This window comes from Corythoichthys intestinalis, chromosome 16 (genome assembly GCF_030265065.1).
Source record: "Corythoichthys intestinalis isolate RoL2023-P3 chromosome 16, ASM3026506v1, whole genome shotgun sequence".
Classification (NCBI taxonomy): Eukaryota; Metazoa; Chordata; class Actinopteri; order Syngnathiformes; family Syngnathidae; genus Corythoichthys; species Corythoichthys intestinalis.
The window spans coordinates 44,003,423-44,022,737 of record NC_080410.1 but is presented as its reverse complement, the minus strand read 5'-3'; the positions used below and the strand labels follow the sequence as shown (position 1 = coordinate 44,022,737).

General features: G+C 39.6%; 1 protein-coding gene across 1 annotated transcript; it reads left to right on the top strand.

Annotated features, from left to right (window-relative positions):
- Positions 1-701: 701 nt before the first annotated feature.
- LOC130931797 (tumor necrosis factor ligand superfamily member 14-like) lies at positions 702-18,817 on the top strand. Its single transcript, XM_057860867.1, has 4 exons — positions 702-896; positions 9,484-9,517; positions 9,748-9,816; positions 17,969-18,817. The coding sequence occupies exons 1-4, from the start codon at positions 702-704 to the stop codon at positions 18,352-18,354; spliced, it is 684 nt and encodes a 227-aa protein (XP_057716850.1). The 3' UTR covers positions 18,355-18,817.
- The last annotated feature ends 498 nt before the right edge of the window (positions 18,818-19,315 follow it).

Below are 19,315 nucleotides of genomic sequence, written 5' to 3'. Positions count from 1 at the left end.
GCCTGGTGTGTTCCTTGGTTTTCATAATGCTCTCTGCACTTTAAACAGAACCCTGAGACTATCACAGAGCAGGTGCATTTATACGGAGACTTGATTAAACACAGGTGGATTCTATTTATCATCATCGGTCATTTAGGACAACATTGGATCATTCAGAGATCCTCACTGAACTTCTGGAGTGTGTTTGCTGCACTGAAAGTAAAGGGGCCGAATAATATTGCACGCCCCACTTTTCAGTTTTTTATTTGTTAAAAAAGTTTAAATTATCCAATAAATGTTGTTCCACTTCACGATTGTGTCCCACTTGTTGTTGATTCTTGACAAAAAAATTCAATTTCATATCTTTATGTTTGAAGCCTGAAATGTGGCGAAAGGTTGCAAGATTCAAGGGGGCCGAATACTTTTGCAAGGCACTGTATATTCATACATACATATATTCATTCATTCATTTTCCATGCCGCTTTTTCCTCACGACTTACATTTATTCATACATACACTCCCCCCACCCCCACACACCCCTCCAAATACACATTACACACCTACATGTAGGGCCCAGTCTGAGAATTACGTTTAACATAAGCTCAGCAAACGCTTACAGTATGTTGCCGGAGCTAACGCTCCACAAATAAGCCCACCCACGTCCTGGGTTTGTCACCTATCGACCAACATATGACGGCACTTTTCAACTCAGAAGAGCAGATATGAGGCACCCGTCATCCGTGTACGTGGTGGACAGCCACGCCGCGGCCCCTCCGATACCAAACCGAGTGGCCCGGTCCAGGAAGCGGAGCTGGTGCGTTCAGACCCTTCTCTCCATGTTGGTGAGCGTGGCTTTGACTGGTTTCATCTTGGAAGCAGTACTCATCTTCTACCTTCACTCGCGTCACCCCGTACAGGTAAGCGAAAACAGTAGAGAATGAGTTCCACTGCATCATCAAAAATGATCATCTAGGATGTTGAATCCGGCAATGTGGGTTTTATTATGTTTCAATGTAAGCGCAAAAACTGGATGAGAGATGTTATTTGATTAATTTTTACAACTGAATATATTTATTCGCTGTCCATTTGGGGGGGAAAATATTTACAGTTAAAATAATTGTGATTATTAAGAAAAAAACAATTAAAATGAAATTTTACATCATCAAATAAAATTGCTATTTTAAAACAAACATCATATCTATACAGATCTAATCTTTGAAAATAAATATTCAAACAAATTATTTACATTTTAACGCATTTTGCGTCGGGAAAAAAAAAAGAAAAATACAATTTATAAATTTTTTTATAAAAATTTAAAATAAAAATTATATATATATATATATATATATATATATAAAAATAAAAATGTATAAAAAATACAATTGTTTGATTAATTTCTTAATCTCATCTAATCTTTTTAATCTCATCGAGGTTGTTGAATCCGGTAATGTGGGTTTTATTATGTTTCAATGTAAGCGCAAAAACTGGAAGAGAAATGTTCTTATTTATTTAATTTTTACAATGGAATGTATTTTATTCATTGCTATAGATTTTGGGGTGGGGAATATTTACAGTTAAAATAATTGTGATTATTTAGGGAAAAAAATTTAAAGTGAAATTTTACATCATCAAATGAATAAAAATGCTGATTATTTTAAAACAAACATAATATCAATACTTTGACAGTAAATATTCAAACAAATTATAACATTTTAACGCATTTTGCATTGAAAATGCAAAATACAAGTGTTTGATTAATTTCTTAGACAAAATACCTGGAAAAGTTATTTCATTTTTGTTTTACGAGAAGTTATTTATAGTTTACATTCATCATGAATGAAAAATAGAAATGATTTACCAATTCGTCAATTTTAGTGTGGGTGGGTGTTCAAAATATAATCACATTGAGTATACTAATAATACGATATCACACAGTGATGTCATATTGTGGTTTCCTTTCAAATTTGGGGACAAAGATAACAAAACAATATTAGCTTTCGCCTTACGTTATAGACATAATACTGTACTTATGTAGTATGAAAAACCAAACGAGTGAGCATTTCCTGTGGGGGCTAGAGGATTTCCTGTCCTATTCGCTTCTCACATAAGCATCGATTCTTTTAATTCTCATGAGAAAGTATATCCGCTTTATTCAAATTGGTATTTTTTGCATCTATAATATCCCAACCCTCCTAACCCTTCCAGGGACAGTGATCGCTACAGTGGACATCTATTCAAAACTTGTAATTTAAGACTAGTGTTTTCTGATATTATAGGGTAAAAAAAAAAAAAAAAAAAAAAAAAAAAAAAAGGTAAAGCATTTTGAAATAATGTTGGATATTATCGACATAGGTTTTTCATTATCTGTTTTGGGCCAATATGCACATACAGTGGGGCAAATAAGTATTTAGTCAACCACCAATTTTGCCAGTTCTCCTACTTGAAAAGATTAGAGAGGCCTGTAATTGTCAACATGGGTAAACCTCAACCCTGAGAAACAGAATGTGGGGGAAAAAAACAGAAAATCACGTTTTTTAAAGAATTTATTTCCAAATTAGAGTGGAAAATAAGTATTTGGTCACCTACAAACAAGCAAGATTTCTGGCTGTCAAAGAAGTCTAACTTCTTCTAACGAGGTCTAACGAGGCTCCACTCGTTACCTCTATTAATGGCACCTGTTTTATCGGTACAGAAGACACCTGTCCACAACATCAGTCAGTCACACTCCAAACTCCACTATAGCCAAGACCAAAGAGTTGTCGAAGGATACCAGAGACAAAATTGTAGACCTGCACCAGGCTGGGAAGACTGAATCTGCAATAGGTAAAATGCTTGGTATAAAGATATCAATTGTGGGAGCAATTATTAGAAAATGGAAGACATACAAGACCACTGATAATCTCCCTCGATCTGGGGCTCCATGCAAGATCTCACCCCGTGGCGTCAAAATGATAACAAGAACGTTGAGCAAAAATCCCACAGCCACACGGGGGGACCTAGTGAATGACCTACAGAGAACTGGGACCACAGTAACAAAGGTTACTATCAGTAACACAATGCGTCCCCAGGGACTCAAATCCTGCACTGCCAGATGTGTGCCCCTGCTGAAGAAAGTACACGTACAGGCCCATCTGCTAGAGAGAATTTGGATGATCCAGAAGAGGACTGGGAGAATTTGTTATGGTCAGATGAAACCAAAATAGAACTTTTTGATAGAAACACATGTTCTCGTGTTTGGAGGAGAAAGAATACTGAATTGTATCCGAAGAACACCATACCCACTGTGAAGCATGGGAAACATCATGCTTTGGGGCTGTTTTTCTGAAAAGGGACCAGGACGAATGATCTGTGTAAAGGAAAGAATGAATGGGGCCATGTATCGAGAGATTTTGTGTGAAAATCTCCTTCCATCAGCAAGGGCATTGAAGATGAGACGTGGCTGGGTCTTTCAGCATGACAATGATCCCAAACACACAGCCAGGGCAACAAAGGAGTGGGTTCGTAAGAAGCATTTCAAGGTCCTGGAGTGGCCTAGCCAGTCTCCAGATCTCAACCCCATAGAAAATCTGTGGAGGGAGTTGAAAGTCTGTGTTGCCCAACAACAGCCCCAAAAGATCACTGCTCTAGAGGAGATCTGCATGGAGGAATGGGCCAAAATACCAGCAACGGTGTGTGAAAAGCTTGTGAAGAGTTACAGAAAACATTTGGCCTCCGTTATTGCCAACAAAGGGTACATAACAAAGTATTGAGATTATTCTTGGTATTGACCAAATACTTATTTTCCACCATGATTTACAAATAGATTATTTAAAAATCAAACAATGTGATTTTCTTTCTTTTTTTTTTCCACATTCTGTCTCTCATGGTTGAGGTTTACCCATGCTGACAATTACAGGCCTCTCAAATATTTTCAAGTGGGAGAGCTTGCACAAATAGTGGTTGACTAAATTCTTATTTGCCCCACTGTAGCAGTGCTGGCATGTCCACGTATTGCCTGCATGTGTTTCTGGTGTTTTAACACCCCCTGCTGGTGCACAGGTAGCTTTAAGTGTGATTTTTTTTTTTTTAACTTTATTTTTTAGCTCTACATTTCAAAAACTCTGCAATGAAATCATAAGTAATTTTGGAATAAAAAGTATTTGGTGTCTTTTTATGTTAACATCAACCTAATGGATTTTCAGTAACAAAGAATTACAAAGTATTTTGTATAGGGTTGTCCGATGTTATCAGATATCGGCCGATAAATGCATTTTAAAATGATATTGGATATTATCGACATGGGTTTTTCATGACTGGTTTTGGGTCAATATGCATTTGGCACTGCTGTCACCTCCACTTATTGCCTACTTGTGTTTCTGGTGTTTTGATGCCCCCTACTGGCGTTTGGGTGTAATTACTTTCAATAATCCCAGCACTTTCGACGCGAGCTCATTGCGAATAGAGAGAGCTAAATGGACGAGCTAACACCTGCGGCCAGTGTTTTATAGCAGTTCTTGCCATCTCACCATGTTGTTTGTGCTTTTTACAAGCATCGCTTGTATGTTCGAAAAACCTTGAAGTTGTTACATTTATCATTATTAAAGCATCCATCCAATACAATAAGCCATAATATGTTAAGTCGACGACCGCAAAAATCGGTATTGGTTTGATATCGGTATCGGATTTTTGGAGCTGGACACTATCAGGATATCGATTTGCGGTTAGAAAGTAGGGATGTCCCGATGCGATCACGTAATCGGAAATCAGCCTGATCGCGGCATTTTCAGAGGATCGGAATCGGGTGGAAAGGATCGGGTTTTTAATTTTAAAAAAAGTATATATATCAGAGGTTGCGCTAGACATTTTCGTTGTCTGTCATTTTGACTGACAGGGTCATAAAAATCCGGTCATAGTCTATTTTTACCCGTCACTTAAATTTTAAAAATGATAATGATGACTAGGGTGTCCCAGGCTCCCTATATAAAATCACATATTAACAGATTCGGACTCGCACACCCCTTCATTGTATTCCACTTCCTAAAAGAACCGAGCACACGAAATTTCACTCCCATAGCTGGTTGCTAAGGCTTCCCTCATTGACATTCCTACTGGACTGGCAGTGGTTAACGTGTCGGTCTCGCACTCCTCTGACTAATGATCGCCTCTCTCCCAGACCAATTGTCTACCTTGCACGATTCACATTGCACAAGGTATCACATGCACTGGTGCAATACAACTGAAGTGCAATACAACTGAAGTGCAATACAACTGAAGACAGGGAAGTGACAGCTGCACTACTGGAAGCTGGCCTTGTCAGCCGTGGGGAATTGGCGGCGGTGATGTTCGACGACCTGAAAGATGAGCTGCCGCTCGTCTTTCTCCTTTGTCAGGCACTGGTTGAAGTCGGTCGCCAGCTTCACCGCTCGCTCGGCAACATCATTCACCGACTTCAGCTCGGACACGACAACTGAAACTTCCCGAAGATCCGCGACTGTAGCTGGGAGAGGCAGCTTCAGGCAGTGGAACAGGTTCTGCGACCTCCGGGTGATGAAGTCGCCCAGGTCAGCCCTCTTGAGTGTAAGGGGCCTCCTCCCTTCCACCCGCCGCAGTTCCTTCCCTTTCTCCTGAGCCTCGTAGAGGTTGTGCAGCATCTTGGCCTTCTCCTCTTCCTCGGTCTTCGTTGAAAACATCGCCAGGGGGGCCAAGTCCTCGCTCAAGTACCAGAGATGCCCACGGAACCTCTTGAGAGCAGCCGAGCCGACTTCACTGTCAACAGCGGTGTATCTGTCCAGCTCCTCGCACATCTCCAGGTCGTTGACAGGTGCATCGACGGTCACTGGAGCTTCAAACCACCGCTTGAGGTAGACCGTCACTGCGAACACGTTGATCTTGCGCAGAGTTCTTGCTTCATGTGGAGTGAGTTGGAACTGCTTCAGGAAGATGTAGATTTTCAGCGAGTAGATGCCTTTGGCCATCCATCGAGCCCGGCCGGTTGAAGCGGACAACTTCTGTCCCGGGGCCCGTGAGGAAGAAGCGGGCGAGGAGGAGGAACTCGCGGTAGTCGTCCCTGTGGTGGGTGGTCTCCAGCTGGCTGTCGATAAACCCGACGACTTTGTCCTTCTTGAGACTCACCCACTCTGAGAGGTTGTCGTTCGGATCATTGTCAAAGGGAGATGCCTTCGAGTGGTCCAGAAAATTCCATTCTGCTTTGAAGCAGACGAACAGGGAAATATTAGGGCCACAGGATCGGAAGAAGAGGCCAAAGACAGCCGCGATGACCAGTTCCATGCTATGATCGCTTGAAAGTGTCATTTTCTCGAAGTAAAGTCACATTCTATCAGAAAAAGACTTGCTTAAACCACCTCCCACGTGGTAAGCTTCCCAAATCCGAAGAGTTTTTCAAAATCGGTTATATTTGGGGGGGAAATCCCCCCCTTCGAGTTTCAGATTGCTTTCTGGATCAGCCACTGTCAACACCAGGTCAAGGCAACACCTCATACGTTCTATGCATGTGAGTGCAAATGGACAGTTGAAAACAGATCAGGATGACGCCCCTACCCGGCTGGCCCCTGTATACGGCATAGCAGACATTACATGTGCTCTGAGGGAACCCTAAATATTAAGCAATCATTGTGAATTTTTTCTCACAGTACTTTGGCAAGAAGTGGAATGCATTGAGAGGGTGTGCGAGATTAGTTTCCTGGATTTACTTTTTTGGGACACCCTAATGATGACATATTCAATAGTATTTAGTTTTCATTCATTTTTAATTAATATTGTAACGCTTGCTTGGCGGCGAAAAATTAGACACGGAAGTCGTGGTATTTTTCTCCCTTTTTACTCTGCTTACCGCCAACAACTCCGCCCCCAAAGAAAAAGAGGCAACGATATAGACCCCAATCACCAACGTCACACAATGATCTTAATTGTGGTTGTCAGCCCAAAATCTTCTAAATATATATTAAATGCATCTTACCAGATATTAAAATGACTACTACATAGTCTGTGGTGATCGTTTGGTGCCCAGATTTATTGTCGAATTACAGCAGTCCATCTCGCTCACATCTTCGGGTCTCTCAGAATACGGTAGAACTTCGTCTCTCCGTCTATCTTCTCTGTTACAGCAACCAACCGCCACACACGCCTTCACCATTTTGATTATTGCAGAAAAACACGCCGTAATAGGAGGCATGTACGTAGCGGTAATGTGTAAACATGACGAGCTGACACACAATATGGCGGCTCCAGTCAGGGGGGCGGAGTTGTGACGTCATGTGATTGGGGTCTATACACAGGCGGCAATCTTGTCCATCAATTGGATGAGGCGCTGGCACACCGGGTGCACCAATAAGAACCTCGCGTTGATGTGTCAGTCACGGTGCCGCCGCCAGACCCCGGTGACGCTACAATATTCTGACAGAAGAGCCAACGACGTCATGCATTAAGAGAGACAATAGCTAATTAATATGCTAACTCGCCACCCTGTGGTCTGGGGTGTGAATTGCAACCTGTCAAAATGACGGACGGACTTCAGTTTTTTCCGTCACCGTTTTAAAAAACCGGTCAACGACGGAAAATATCCGGTTAACGCGACCCCTGATATATATATATATTTATGTTTTTCTGCTTCATGCTCGTACAGTGCCACAGCCTCTCACCCTCCCTCCTGCTAAGCAGTGCAGCCAAACTGTCCAGCTTGCGTTTGTTATTTAAAGTTGATGATGATTGACTGGTTTGTAGCTTTGATCTATTCAGAGAAGCTTGGTAGCGCTACGATCAAAGGCACAAATGTGTCAATCATTGTTATAAGTGTGCTGTGGATACTCATTGTGAAAGTGAGAGGCTGGTCTCAGCGGCGTGGGCGTCAAAGCGTAAGTGGATTTGAGTGAACTCACTCAATGAAGCGTTTCATCGGGTCAAGCATTTTTTTTTTTACGTTATTTTGGTTTAAAATTCATTCACATTATGAAGGCGGCAAAATCAAGGACTCGGAGGCAAAAAAATGCGGTCGGGACATCCTAACCAAAGAGTCATTTTCGGACAACTCTACTTAAGAGCTTTAATCTTTGATCGGGCAAGTGACTTTTTTGGTCATTAACAAAAACAAATTATATTAGCAATTATTATTAGGGTTGTTCCGATCATGTTTTTTTGCTCCCGATCCGATCCCGATCGTTTTAGCTTGGGTATCTGCCGATCCAGATATTTCCCGATCTGATTGCTTTCTTTTTGCTCCCGATTCAATTCCAATCATTCCCGATAATTAAATGAATTAAACTCGGACGAATACATACATTCAACATACAGTACATAAGTACTGTATTTGTTTATTATGACAATAAATCCTCAAGATGGCATTTACATTATTAACATTCCTTCTTTGAGAGGGATCCACGGATAGAAAGATTTGTAATTCTTAAAGGATAAATGTGACTTTGTATATTGTGACTAAATATTGCCATCTAGTGTATTTGTTGAGCTTTCAGTAAATGATACTGCAACCATTAGACCCAAATGCATGATGGGAAGTGCAACTATGACTGTGTGTAGGGGCACCAATTGATATATCTTCTCTGTGTTGGGAAAGAACATAGGGGGTTAAGTAAATGATCAACTACCACCTTTCTTTATCACATTGCCTCCCACGTTAATTTTAATTGTTGAGAGAGGGAATGTAAGGCTTTAGCCAAATAAATAAAGGCTCCAAAGGCTGTCAAAATTGTCTCTACTCATTATACGATGCGTATAGCTCTATATACTGGTAAAACGGCGCCTTTCTAGATTGAACGCGACAAGGCGTGAGTGGGTCGTGCAGCGCATGCGTTAATTATTTAACGTGATTAATTAAGAAAAAATAATTACCGCCGTTAACGCAATAAATTTGATAGCCCTACTTTAAGCCAAAACTACTCTGGATGAGTGTTAGACATTTTGTCTGTAACGTTACATGCAATTAGAAAACAATTTAAATTAAAAAATATATATATAAAAAAAAAAAAGGCATGTCCGATTTTTTTTTGCCGATTCCGATACTTTAAAAATGACGTGATCGGACCCGATCGATCGGGATCTTTAATTATTATTATCGTCTTTATTAAGAATGACTATTGTATTTTTTTAACATACATACAGTATATCTATTTTTATAGAATTATAAATACAGTTATGAATGAATGCAATGTTAATGAAAGCTAAATTAAATTAAAATGAAGAAAAACAGAAATAAAATGGTTATTGCCCCCAAATAACACTCTAAAGTAGATTTTTTTTCTCCCATAGCATTTAATTGATCGCATGCCAATAATGGGGATGTCCAATTCATTTAAACTGGAACCGCGAAACCCTCCCAGTCGAAATGGATTGGACGTCGAGTGCTGTCAATGGCAGCCAATGAGTTAACTGTTTATAAAAGAAAAACAAAATCTAAATTCGTGCATATAACAGTTAAATCATCTGACCTTTTCAACTCTGACAGACAGCTTTGAATCTACTAAATGTGTGTGACATGTTCACTCTGCATTGCAGGCGGCGTCATCATCGTTGCAAAAGCTGACCACAGGTACGCCGCAGCGCCTTTCAAAATGATTGTTTAGTATATGCTATAATGCATCCAAAACATTTCAAAAGTTTTTATCAAACGTCACAATAATGGTGGAGTTTATGTCTAGTATTTTATTTTCTGTGCGTGCGTTTTAACGCCCTCATCTTTTGAAAACGACAAATTCAAACGGGTGTGTAGACTTTTTGTTTCCACTGGAATTAATGTTTTTTTTTTCCTTCCCGCAACAGAAAAAATTGCATCAGCTCAAACTTCCACTGCTCCCGTCTTGCTTTTCAAACCAGTCGCACGCCTGACGGGTGAGTCTGACGAGTGCTTCTGTGAGGTGATTTCAGGCAATACAAAAAAAATGCTGAGTATGATGAACTAAACAAGGTGTTCTTTCAGTTGAAAAAGAAAATGATAATTCCTTGACATAGTCAGAGATGGATCCATTTGATTTGAGGAATTAAAAGAGAAAAAAAAAGGAATTCAATGTATAATTAGTTTCATACCGTTTTCTTTGTAGAGTATTTTTTGTTTTGCAGTTTTGTTTTTAGCCTCCTGAGACTGTATATTCATTTGAGGACATTAGATTTCTGCCTCTGAGACCCATTCAGTTTTTGAACATTTGACCACTTGGACAGTGACGTTGTCAGCACCCTCTTGTGGTGTCTATACTACTTTACACCGACTTAAAGGGGAAATGTGAACTAAGGTTGGCCAACCATGTTTTTGAATAATATCAATGGCTAAACAATTATAAGCATATTTTCATTTTTTTTTTTTTTTAACGCAACCCTTCCAGATTCTTTGTTTAACCCATAGCAACGCCCTTGACAACGAAAATGCTTTTCCTCGGCAATCTTCGGAAATTACGTCACACCGGGAAGTGCCAGGGAAGTCCGCCATAGAACAGTATTGTTTGTTGCATTGCTTCTCGGTAAGATGCCACGGCGGTGTGTGGCGATGTTTTGTTCTCACTCAAACGAAAAGTTGTATGAGTGGCCAAAGGATAGCAGGGCACGTAAATGGACATCTTTCGTTCGCACGAAGCGAATGAATTTCACGCCATCGTCGAGTCGTGTTCTCTGCTGCAAACATTTCGGAGATGCCTGCTTCCTTAAACCGGTCTGTTTATGATCAAGGATTTGCCAAAAAGTAAGTGTGATTTTTGGATAGATGACTGATGACTTTGTCAAAGCAGAGCTGCCAACTGTTGTGGAATGAACAGTATAAGCTAGCGACGTTAGCCGAGGCTATCCCCGATCATAGTTGTTGTTGCGTTCGCTAGGTTAAGCGTGTTTGAATTGTGCGTCATCTACGTTCTTGTCCGAAAGGTAGTGATGTGCCCTCCTGTGCCGAGGCGCCGATGCGTGTGCCGAGTAAACCGGAAAAAAAATCTGCAAAGCGCGCACCAAGGCATGTGTTGATTACGCTCGTGGCCACGCCCGAAACCTCGGAACCTGCGTTGCTACGTCCGAAGCCTCGCGAGACGGGCTTCCTAGTCATCGCCAACACATGGTTTCGCGGGTGATTCGAAATAAAATGGTGCACCGAGACAACAATGAGCTGACAGGTGACACTGACACACCCAACTCGCATCTTCAAACCTCAATTCAATCGGATTCGTTTTGCAATGGACACACCGTCCACAACGAAAAAGAAGAGAACATCCACTGTCTGGGATAATTTTGAGCAGAGCTCTCCTAAAATGGTACAAAGTAGAATAACCAGTGTGAATATATATTGTAAAGTATTGTGACAACACAGTGTTTTAATGTCTTTTTTCTGCTTGCTGATATTTCAAAAGGTGAAGTGTAAACTTGGGTACCAAGAGAACACTTCATCTATTTTGAGGTATTGTACCCCGGCGTCGTCCGTCCCTTGCTTAAAGACTATTTTAAAACCAGGAGAAATCCTATCAAAAAAAGAAACCGTTTAAAGCCAAAAACTTTGGAAATGCTAGTTATCCCCAATAAAAATGAACGAAAGGTGTGTCTTGTTCCTTGTTTATATGTCAACGTCTAAAATACAGCAATCATTCTTTCAAGTAGAGCCTAGATCTTTAGCTCGGGTCGGGCCCAAAATGTCACTTATTTTCGTTCGTGACGGGTTGGGTCGGGCCGGGCCGGACTTCTCTCGCTTTTTAAAAGACTTTTTAAAAATAAAAATATATTTGTATATGGATGTTAAACTAAGGAATACGTATTATAAAATAAATAAATTGTATAAAACAGAGAAAGGGCGCTGTGGTAATCCCAAACATGAGCCTCAGCTGACGAGTGCATTGTTTGCGCACATGGAGGCTCTGGGGCTCACCGCGCGTCTGCAACTCTGCATCCTGAAATTTCCTTTTCGAATTTCGATATGGATATGATATTAGTCAAACATCTTTATGATCATTTGTTTCGAGGGCCGCACCTCTTCGTGCAAAGCAGTACATCGTGGAGTTCGTGGTGTTCCTTAAAATGTTATTTTGTTTCAGTGCTCCTTAAGGCAGGTTGTTCTTTTGTGTGTTCTGATGCGAGTCATTAAAATAAAGTTATTTAAAAGTATTTTTAGTTTATTTTTGTATATGCTGCTGTTCCTCTCCTTGTCAGAGAGGTGCATCCATGAGAGCACAATATCCCACACAGAAATATATTTAACAAACCTATCCAGCGTTATTTTGTTGTGTGCATGCACTTATAACGATCATAAAAATATGTAGACTATTTAACCCTTGAGAGTCGAAGGACGCGCCGGCGCGTCCTCAGCGCACGTCGTCTTTGAAGCACCCTCGCGTTTTAATTACGTCACCCACATGCCGTTGGTTGGTCTCGTTTTAAAGTGCGGAAGTTGCGGTTTACTCTCGTTGTTATTTGAAGTCAATCGACCAACTAAAACGTGAGATATTGTCATTTAAGTTTTATAGTTTTATTGTCCTCTCAAAAAAACATTAAAACGCTGCATGGATCATTTGTTTATGTCTATATTTCCATCATTTCTTGTCCTTTTTCAAAACGGAAGCTCCATGAAAAAAACACAAATCAAACGAACCCTTTCGAAGTCACAGTGGAAGCACAAAATGCGTTTTTTTTTTTAATAAATATAACTGCCGCGCGAGGTTCCACCGAACGAGAGGGAGGAGTGAATCTGAAGCAGCGAGGGGGCGAGCGACGGCCGTTTGAATCAAGCAAGCGAGCGAGCGACTTTGTGTGACTTTGAGGATGAACGGAAAACTAAATTTAGCGCAAGCAATTGTGCTTTTTGATCAACTTGAGGAAGAGGGTGGTCCAAATTCGTCATCATCGTCTTCTTCGGAAGAGTCCTCGAGTGAAGATAGTGACGGATTTGAACACGTGGGTGACGCCATCGACGAGCAGAGGTAAGCCAACTCACTTTTTTTTTTTTTTTTAATCCTGTAAAAGTTTCTTTTGATATTGCAAGACAAAGTTAATTTTGATGCAATATAAGTGCGTGTTTGTGTATGTAATAATAAAATGTGCATATCAGATCAAAGTATAATTTGTGGTCTTCTTTCTATATGAAGATTAGGGATGTAGCACATATTCAGCTACGGTATTCTTTCTATTGTCATACATATAGATTTCCATTATTATTTATTGCTGTATATATTTTTATTTGATACTTTATTATTTTCATAAATACTGACTTTTGTTTCATGTACATTTATAGTGACAATGAAAGTAAAGTGAAATGAAAATGGAAGGGTGGAAAGAGGACCGACACCCCATGGAAGTGTGGGCTGTGATGTAGCCCTGTGTCTAATTCCAGGACGAAACTGCTTTTCGGAGTGGCATGCCTGAAAAAAATTTAACTTGTTTATTGTAAATATTTTTGAAAATACTTTTTTCCCCAATGTTATATATATATATTTTTTTCCCACAATCAGTCTTCTCAATTTGTGTATATAAATGTGTGTTCAAGAAGCTTGATTGTGTGTACATAGTTTTCATCAGGTGATGGGCCGCAATACCTAAACTCATAAAGAGATGGCCTCTAAACACTTTTTGTGTTAGATGGTATATTTTTTCACTGTTCTTCACTGCTTGGTCTGCTGTATATAACCTGTTTTGACTAGAGCATGTATAAATGCAAAAAACGCCTATGGCTATACCTGTTGTTTATGTTGAATTGTCAAATAAAAGACTATTTATTCTAAATTTTTTTGGTTGAATGTTCATCCTAACATGTTGAATAAATATTACAAAGTTTCAAAACGGTTCGTTACGCATGTTTGGTTGTCAATTGGACATCAATATTAAAAATTTTGACAAAACGATTTTGGAATTTTTGGTCTTTTTGGGCCCAAAATTATGACTTATAATTGGTCAGTGAAGGAAACAACAGTTTGGACATGAAGTTCAAGGTGTCACAAAAAAAGGGACCAAACCAGGCCATCGTAAACAATTCTGTCTTTGAAATATAAAGGCAACTTCAAAGGCATGCAAAATCAGACAAAATAGGCCCAGACCTTAAAGGGTTAAACATGAAGGAAAATTGCGTTTTTTCTGCCAACTTGAAGAAATTAAAATAAATGTCCACCTAATAGAACAGACACAGAAATATAAAAGATATAAATGTTTATTGAATGTGCATTTTACAGTCTTGTTTAACTGGGAGAATTTGTTACAAAAGACAGGCTTTAATTTGTTGTCATTATGCACATGTAGGCATCGTCACAAATGTGATCACACAAAACGCAACCATTTTCCAAGCAGTGTTGTGTCCAGGTCTGACTGACGCATTGCATCCCTGCATTTCCTCCTTCTGGGTTCTCACAATTAACACATAAAATTTCGGCTTTTTTTCGTGCTCTGGGATACAAATAAAAAATACAATTTCGGGTTTTTTCGGGCTCGGGCCTGCAAGTTAAGTTAATTGCTCGGGCCCGGTCGGCTTTAATACACGGGGCCGGGTCGGGTCGGGCTGGATTTCCTAGGCCTGATCTAGGCTCAACTTTCAAGTAACACAGACAAGTTAATTCACATCCCAACTCCCTGCCCCATCAAATCCATGGTATCATTTTAATCACTCTGTCTGTCATGACATTTATTTTCCACATGAAGGTGCAATAGAACAAGTGAAGCCTCATGATGCTTTGGCCCAGGAGCGAACCAGTTTGATGGAAAGCCTCATTGCTTCATGATGCTTCAGTTTGCCATCACTGCCGAAAAGGATTAATCCACTGTCAATCGGGAAAGGGGTGTGGAGGTCGGTGTCGCGGTAATTCACGGTCACGTTGCAGATAGCCTTCTAGTTTGTGTTTCGCCGCTTCGCGAGAGACGCTGACAGGTGACAAGTGTTGCTTTTAATGTCTGGCAGCGAATCAGCGAGCGCGCAGGCCACGCAGTGAATCATAGGAAAAGTAGTCTCGGGACAACACTGAAGTTGTGCTTTGTAATCTGTTCGCTTGTGTGAAAAAACTACATTTCCTCACGCCATTAGACGCCACTTTGTTTTCTTATTGTTGCCACAATAAAGTGGAGAAAGCCATCGGCGACTGTGATATAGTGGATATTATTTAGTTGTAATACGGGAGTTCACCAGTAGAGTGTACGCATGTCATTTAGATGTGTTATTGTTTGTACCTTACTCCTTCACTAAGAGAGAAAAGTTGTTGGTCAGAGTCACTTGGCCAGACGTTGAGTAAAGTTGTAAAAGCCAATAAAGGTGTCGTGTGGGTCACTCGGTCAAGATATAACAACGACTCATCTCCTTCTTTCCCCCCAACGTTTTTATATTATTATTTTATATGCACGAGAGCTTACGGATCTGCCAAAATGAACATGGAGTCTGATTTTTTTTAACAATGTCATCAGATAGACAAAAACATAAAATTATGTGCAAATGCCTGCATCTTCAAATCATGGAAATAATAACAGCCTATATCTTACCAATGTTGTAATCTCGATGGGTCTTGTATCCATTCTAGAGCTGAAACGAGTACTCGAGCAACTCGAGTAACTCGAGTTTAAAAACTGATCCGAGTAATTTTATTCACCTCGAGTAATCGTTTATTTTGACAGCTGTAAGCATCACGTTTTGCTCGGACTACTTTTAATGCGGGACAAAGCGCTGTCGCGTGCGGAGAGGAAGAAGGGGAAAAAAAACTTACTGCAGCCGACAGCCGCCACAAACGACGCCGACGTTGCTAAATACTAGCCCGCACGATACTACGTTGGTAACAGGTAGCGTCTGATGCGTCTCTTAAGATCCCATGTATGTTGAACTAGATGCGAACGACAGACTCGGCCGCGTCTGGGCAGCGTTAGTATACAGCCGCCATCTTAAAGCAGTAGAGCGCCAAGCGCTAATAAAGAGCGCTAAGCGCTAATAAATAAGATTAACGTTACTGTCGCTACTAGCTCACGTAACGTTAGCCCTGCGGAGGGCTAGGTTTCAATTAATTATGACCACTGTCGATGCGTGGCTAACGTGTCTTACATACAGGCTTTAACATAACATAGCATTGTGGAGTGATGAGGGTGTAAAATAAAAACTTAATAATGCTAACTATCAGTTTTAGCTCAGTAGTCATTGCTGGATAAAACACCAAGTAGCACTGTTCCCTAATGTGCTCCAATACAGCCTGTATCATACATTTTGAACACTGCAAAAACTCAAAATCCTATCAGGACTTACAGTTTAGACTAACTTAAAACTTAACTAGAACTTAAAAATGGCTTGACACAAAGAGAAATTCAATTGAAAAACGTGGGAAAAAATCCAAACTTTTAAGTGATGTGTGTAATCAAGCGTAACGGCATTTTTAGGTAAGACATGTATATATATTAGGGCTGTAAGACATATATATATATATATATATATATATATATATATATATATATATTAGGGCTGTCAAAATTATCACATTAACGCGCGGTAATTAATTTTTAAAATTAATCACGTTAAAATATTTGACGCAATTAACGCACATGTCCCGCTCAGACAGTATTCTGCCTTTTGGTAAGTTTTACAGCAACGTTTTTGTGCTGTCTAACAGCGAACTCTTGTGGTCGCTTTGCGACATGGTTTATTGCTTTCTTGCCAGTTCAATATGGCTGCACGACGTCTTGGGCTGACGCCTACGTTGTAATGTTGTGCTTATATGATCCTTGGACAAGATTTGTCCTTAAGTATGGTTGTTGTAAAGAATGTACATATTATGTTAGTAAGCGAACTGTTATATTTTTTGTGTGAGACGCTTTTTGTTTATGTTTAGTGAACCTGTATAGCGTGCTAAGCTAACGTTGTTGCTAATGCAATGCTAGTGTACTTTTTTTTGTAGTTTCACTACGGTCTAAAGAGGACAATGGTTTGAGGCCATTTTATTAATAAATCAGATGAAAAAGGAAGAAGTCTGATTATTAAGGCGTCGTTCACTAGCTGTCTAGCTTTGGAAAAAGTAGACGCTTCGGAGTGAGGACAGCATAGACAGATTTAAATGACAGTAAAGTGAAATGCCCACTATAGTCCTTATGTACCGTATGTTGAATGTATATATCCATCTTGTGTCTTATCTTTCCATTCCAACAATTTATTTTACAGAATATATATAATATACAGAAAAATATGGCATATTTTATAGATGGTTTGAATTGCGATTAATTGCGATTAATTAATTTTTAAGCTGTAATTAACTCGATTAAAATTTTAATCGTTTGACAGCCCTAATATATATATATATATATATATATATATTTTTTTTTTTAATAAGATCTAAAAGTTTTTTGAATGAAAGCAGTGAATTAGTCTTTTTTTTTTTATTCTAGTTACATCTGAGATGCAATTGTTGGCTGTTTTCAACAATATACATCGAAAATAAGGACATTGATTGACTGAAAATGGTTCAAGATTAGATGAAATGTCTTGTTTTCTCATGTATATTTATAATTGCTCTTCACCTAAAAATATATTTGTTTTATCCGATTACTCGATAGAATTTTCAGTCGATTACTCGATTACTAAAATATTCGATAGCTGCAGCCGTAATCCATTCCATGTCAGGAAGTCTAGGCACATTGTTTGCATCCTGATTAGCTTCTAGCGTAAAATTCCAATCTCCTCTTCTTCCTCCAACTCTTCAAAAACTTGGATCTCCTCCCTTGCGCTCGATCTTTCGCTTATATCGCTGTTTGAATCATTGTTTGAAGGGCTTTGTATGGCGGCCGTATGTATGGAGGTTCCCGGTGTGACGTATCACTTCCGGGTTCGTCCCCTTTCAGGCTTGAACTTCGGAAACGCGATTATTTTGTCAAATATACATCATATAAATTATTTTTTCATGCTTTATTTGTTGGACAATGTTTAATTACTTTACTTGTGACCCTATTTGGCATGTGAAGAAATTACTTCACATTCCTGCTTTAAGACCTGTGGTATAAAAGTTCTCGTGGAATTTGGGAGACTTTACAAAGGTCAATAAAAAAAGACGTCCTGACGGCTTATTTACCGCTTCCTCAGGTGTGAAAGACGTGATCCACAACAAAGGAGTGGTCAGTTGGAGCCGTAAAGGGAACCCTCTCCTCCGCGGGATAGACTACAACGACAAAAGTCTGCTGATCCACAGGGAAGGTTTTTACTTCGTCTACTCCAAACTGTCCTTTTCCGGCGGCAGAGTCTTCCATCATTCGGTCATGAAGCACACTGGCAGGCATCCCGGCGGATCCGTCACCCTCCTGAAGGCCAGGAAATATTCCTCATCAGGTGGCGGGGACACGAGCAACTCCTTTCTGGGTGGTGTCTTCAACCTGGAGAAAGATGATACACTGTTTGTCCAAGTTAGCGACATGTCCAAAATAGTGCAGGTCATTCCTTATGAGAATGTCTTTGGCGCGTTCATGATATGAATGGCATTATGTTTCAACTCATCTGCCGCCAATGATGGTGATAGACATCCAATCCATTTGAACTGACAGGTTGAATGTTACAGGTCACTTCCTGTTGATTTGGGGTTACTGAAAGGAAGTGACTCAAAGACATCCAATCCAGTCAAAGAGAATTGGACGTCTATTTTCGGTCACTTCATGCTGATTCTGGGGCATTTACAGGTCACTTCCTTTTCCTTTTGGAGCATTTACAGGTCACTTCCTGTTGCTTTTGGGGGCATTTACGTGTCAATTCCTGTTGATTTTGTGGGCATTTTTCTGTTGATTATGGGCTACTGAAAAGGAAGTGACTGGGGCTGCAGCTATCGATTTTTTTAGTAGTCGATTAATCGATGAACTAGTTTGTCGAATAATCGAGTAATCGACTAAGGAACATGAAAACTCAAAATACCTGAGCTGAGCTTCAAACGGTATTAAAAAATAATTAAATAAGGATCTATGTTTAACAAAAGAACAATTGGCTAACTTACATAGCAAAAGTCCGCTAGCTTAAATGGTATAAAATGCCTTTTTTTTTTTTTTTTTTTTTAAATTTACAATGCTCTTAACAAATGTTTCAGACACATATTCCCACAATAAACTGCTAAATATACTCAGAAACTAAATTATGAATGCATTAAAAAAACATTAGCTCAAACAAAAACTTAGCTTATGTTGGTCTTAACATGGAGCAGCTGAATTCATCCATGTAAAATGAAGCAGACTAGAGGGCAGTGTATCCTCTCAAATCAATAAAACTGAATGCAAACACTTTCGAAATAAACCATTACAACGCCACAATAATCAAACGAATACTCGAATCAGCAAAATTTAATTTGAATCTTTTTTTTCTAATCGAATACTCGAGTTAATCGATTAATCATTGAAGTACTAGAAGTGACCAAAAAAATGTCCAATCATAGACTTCATAATTATATTGACG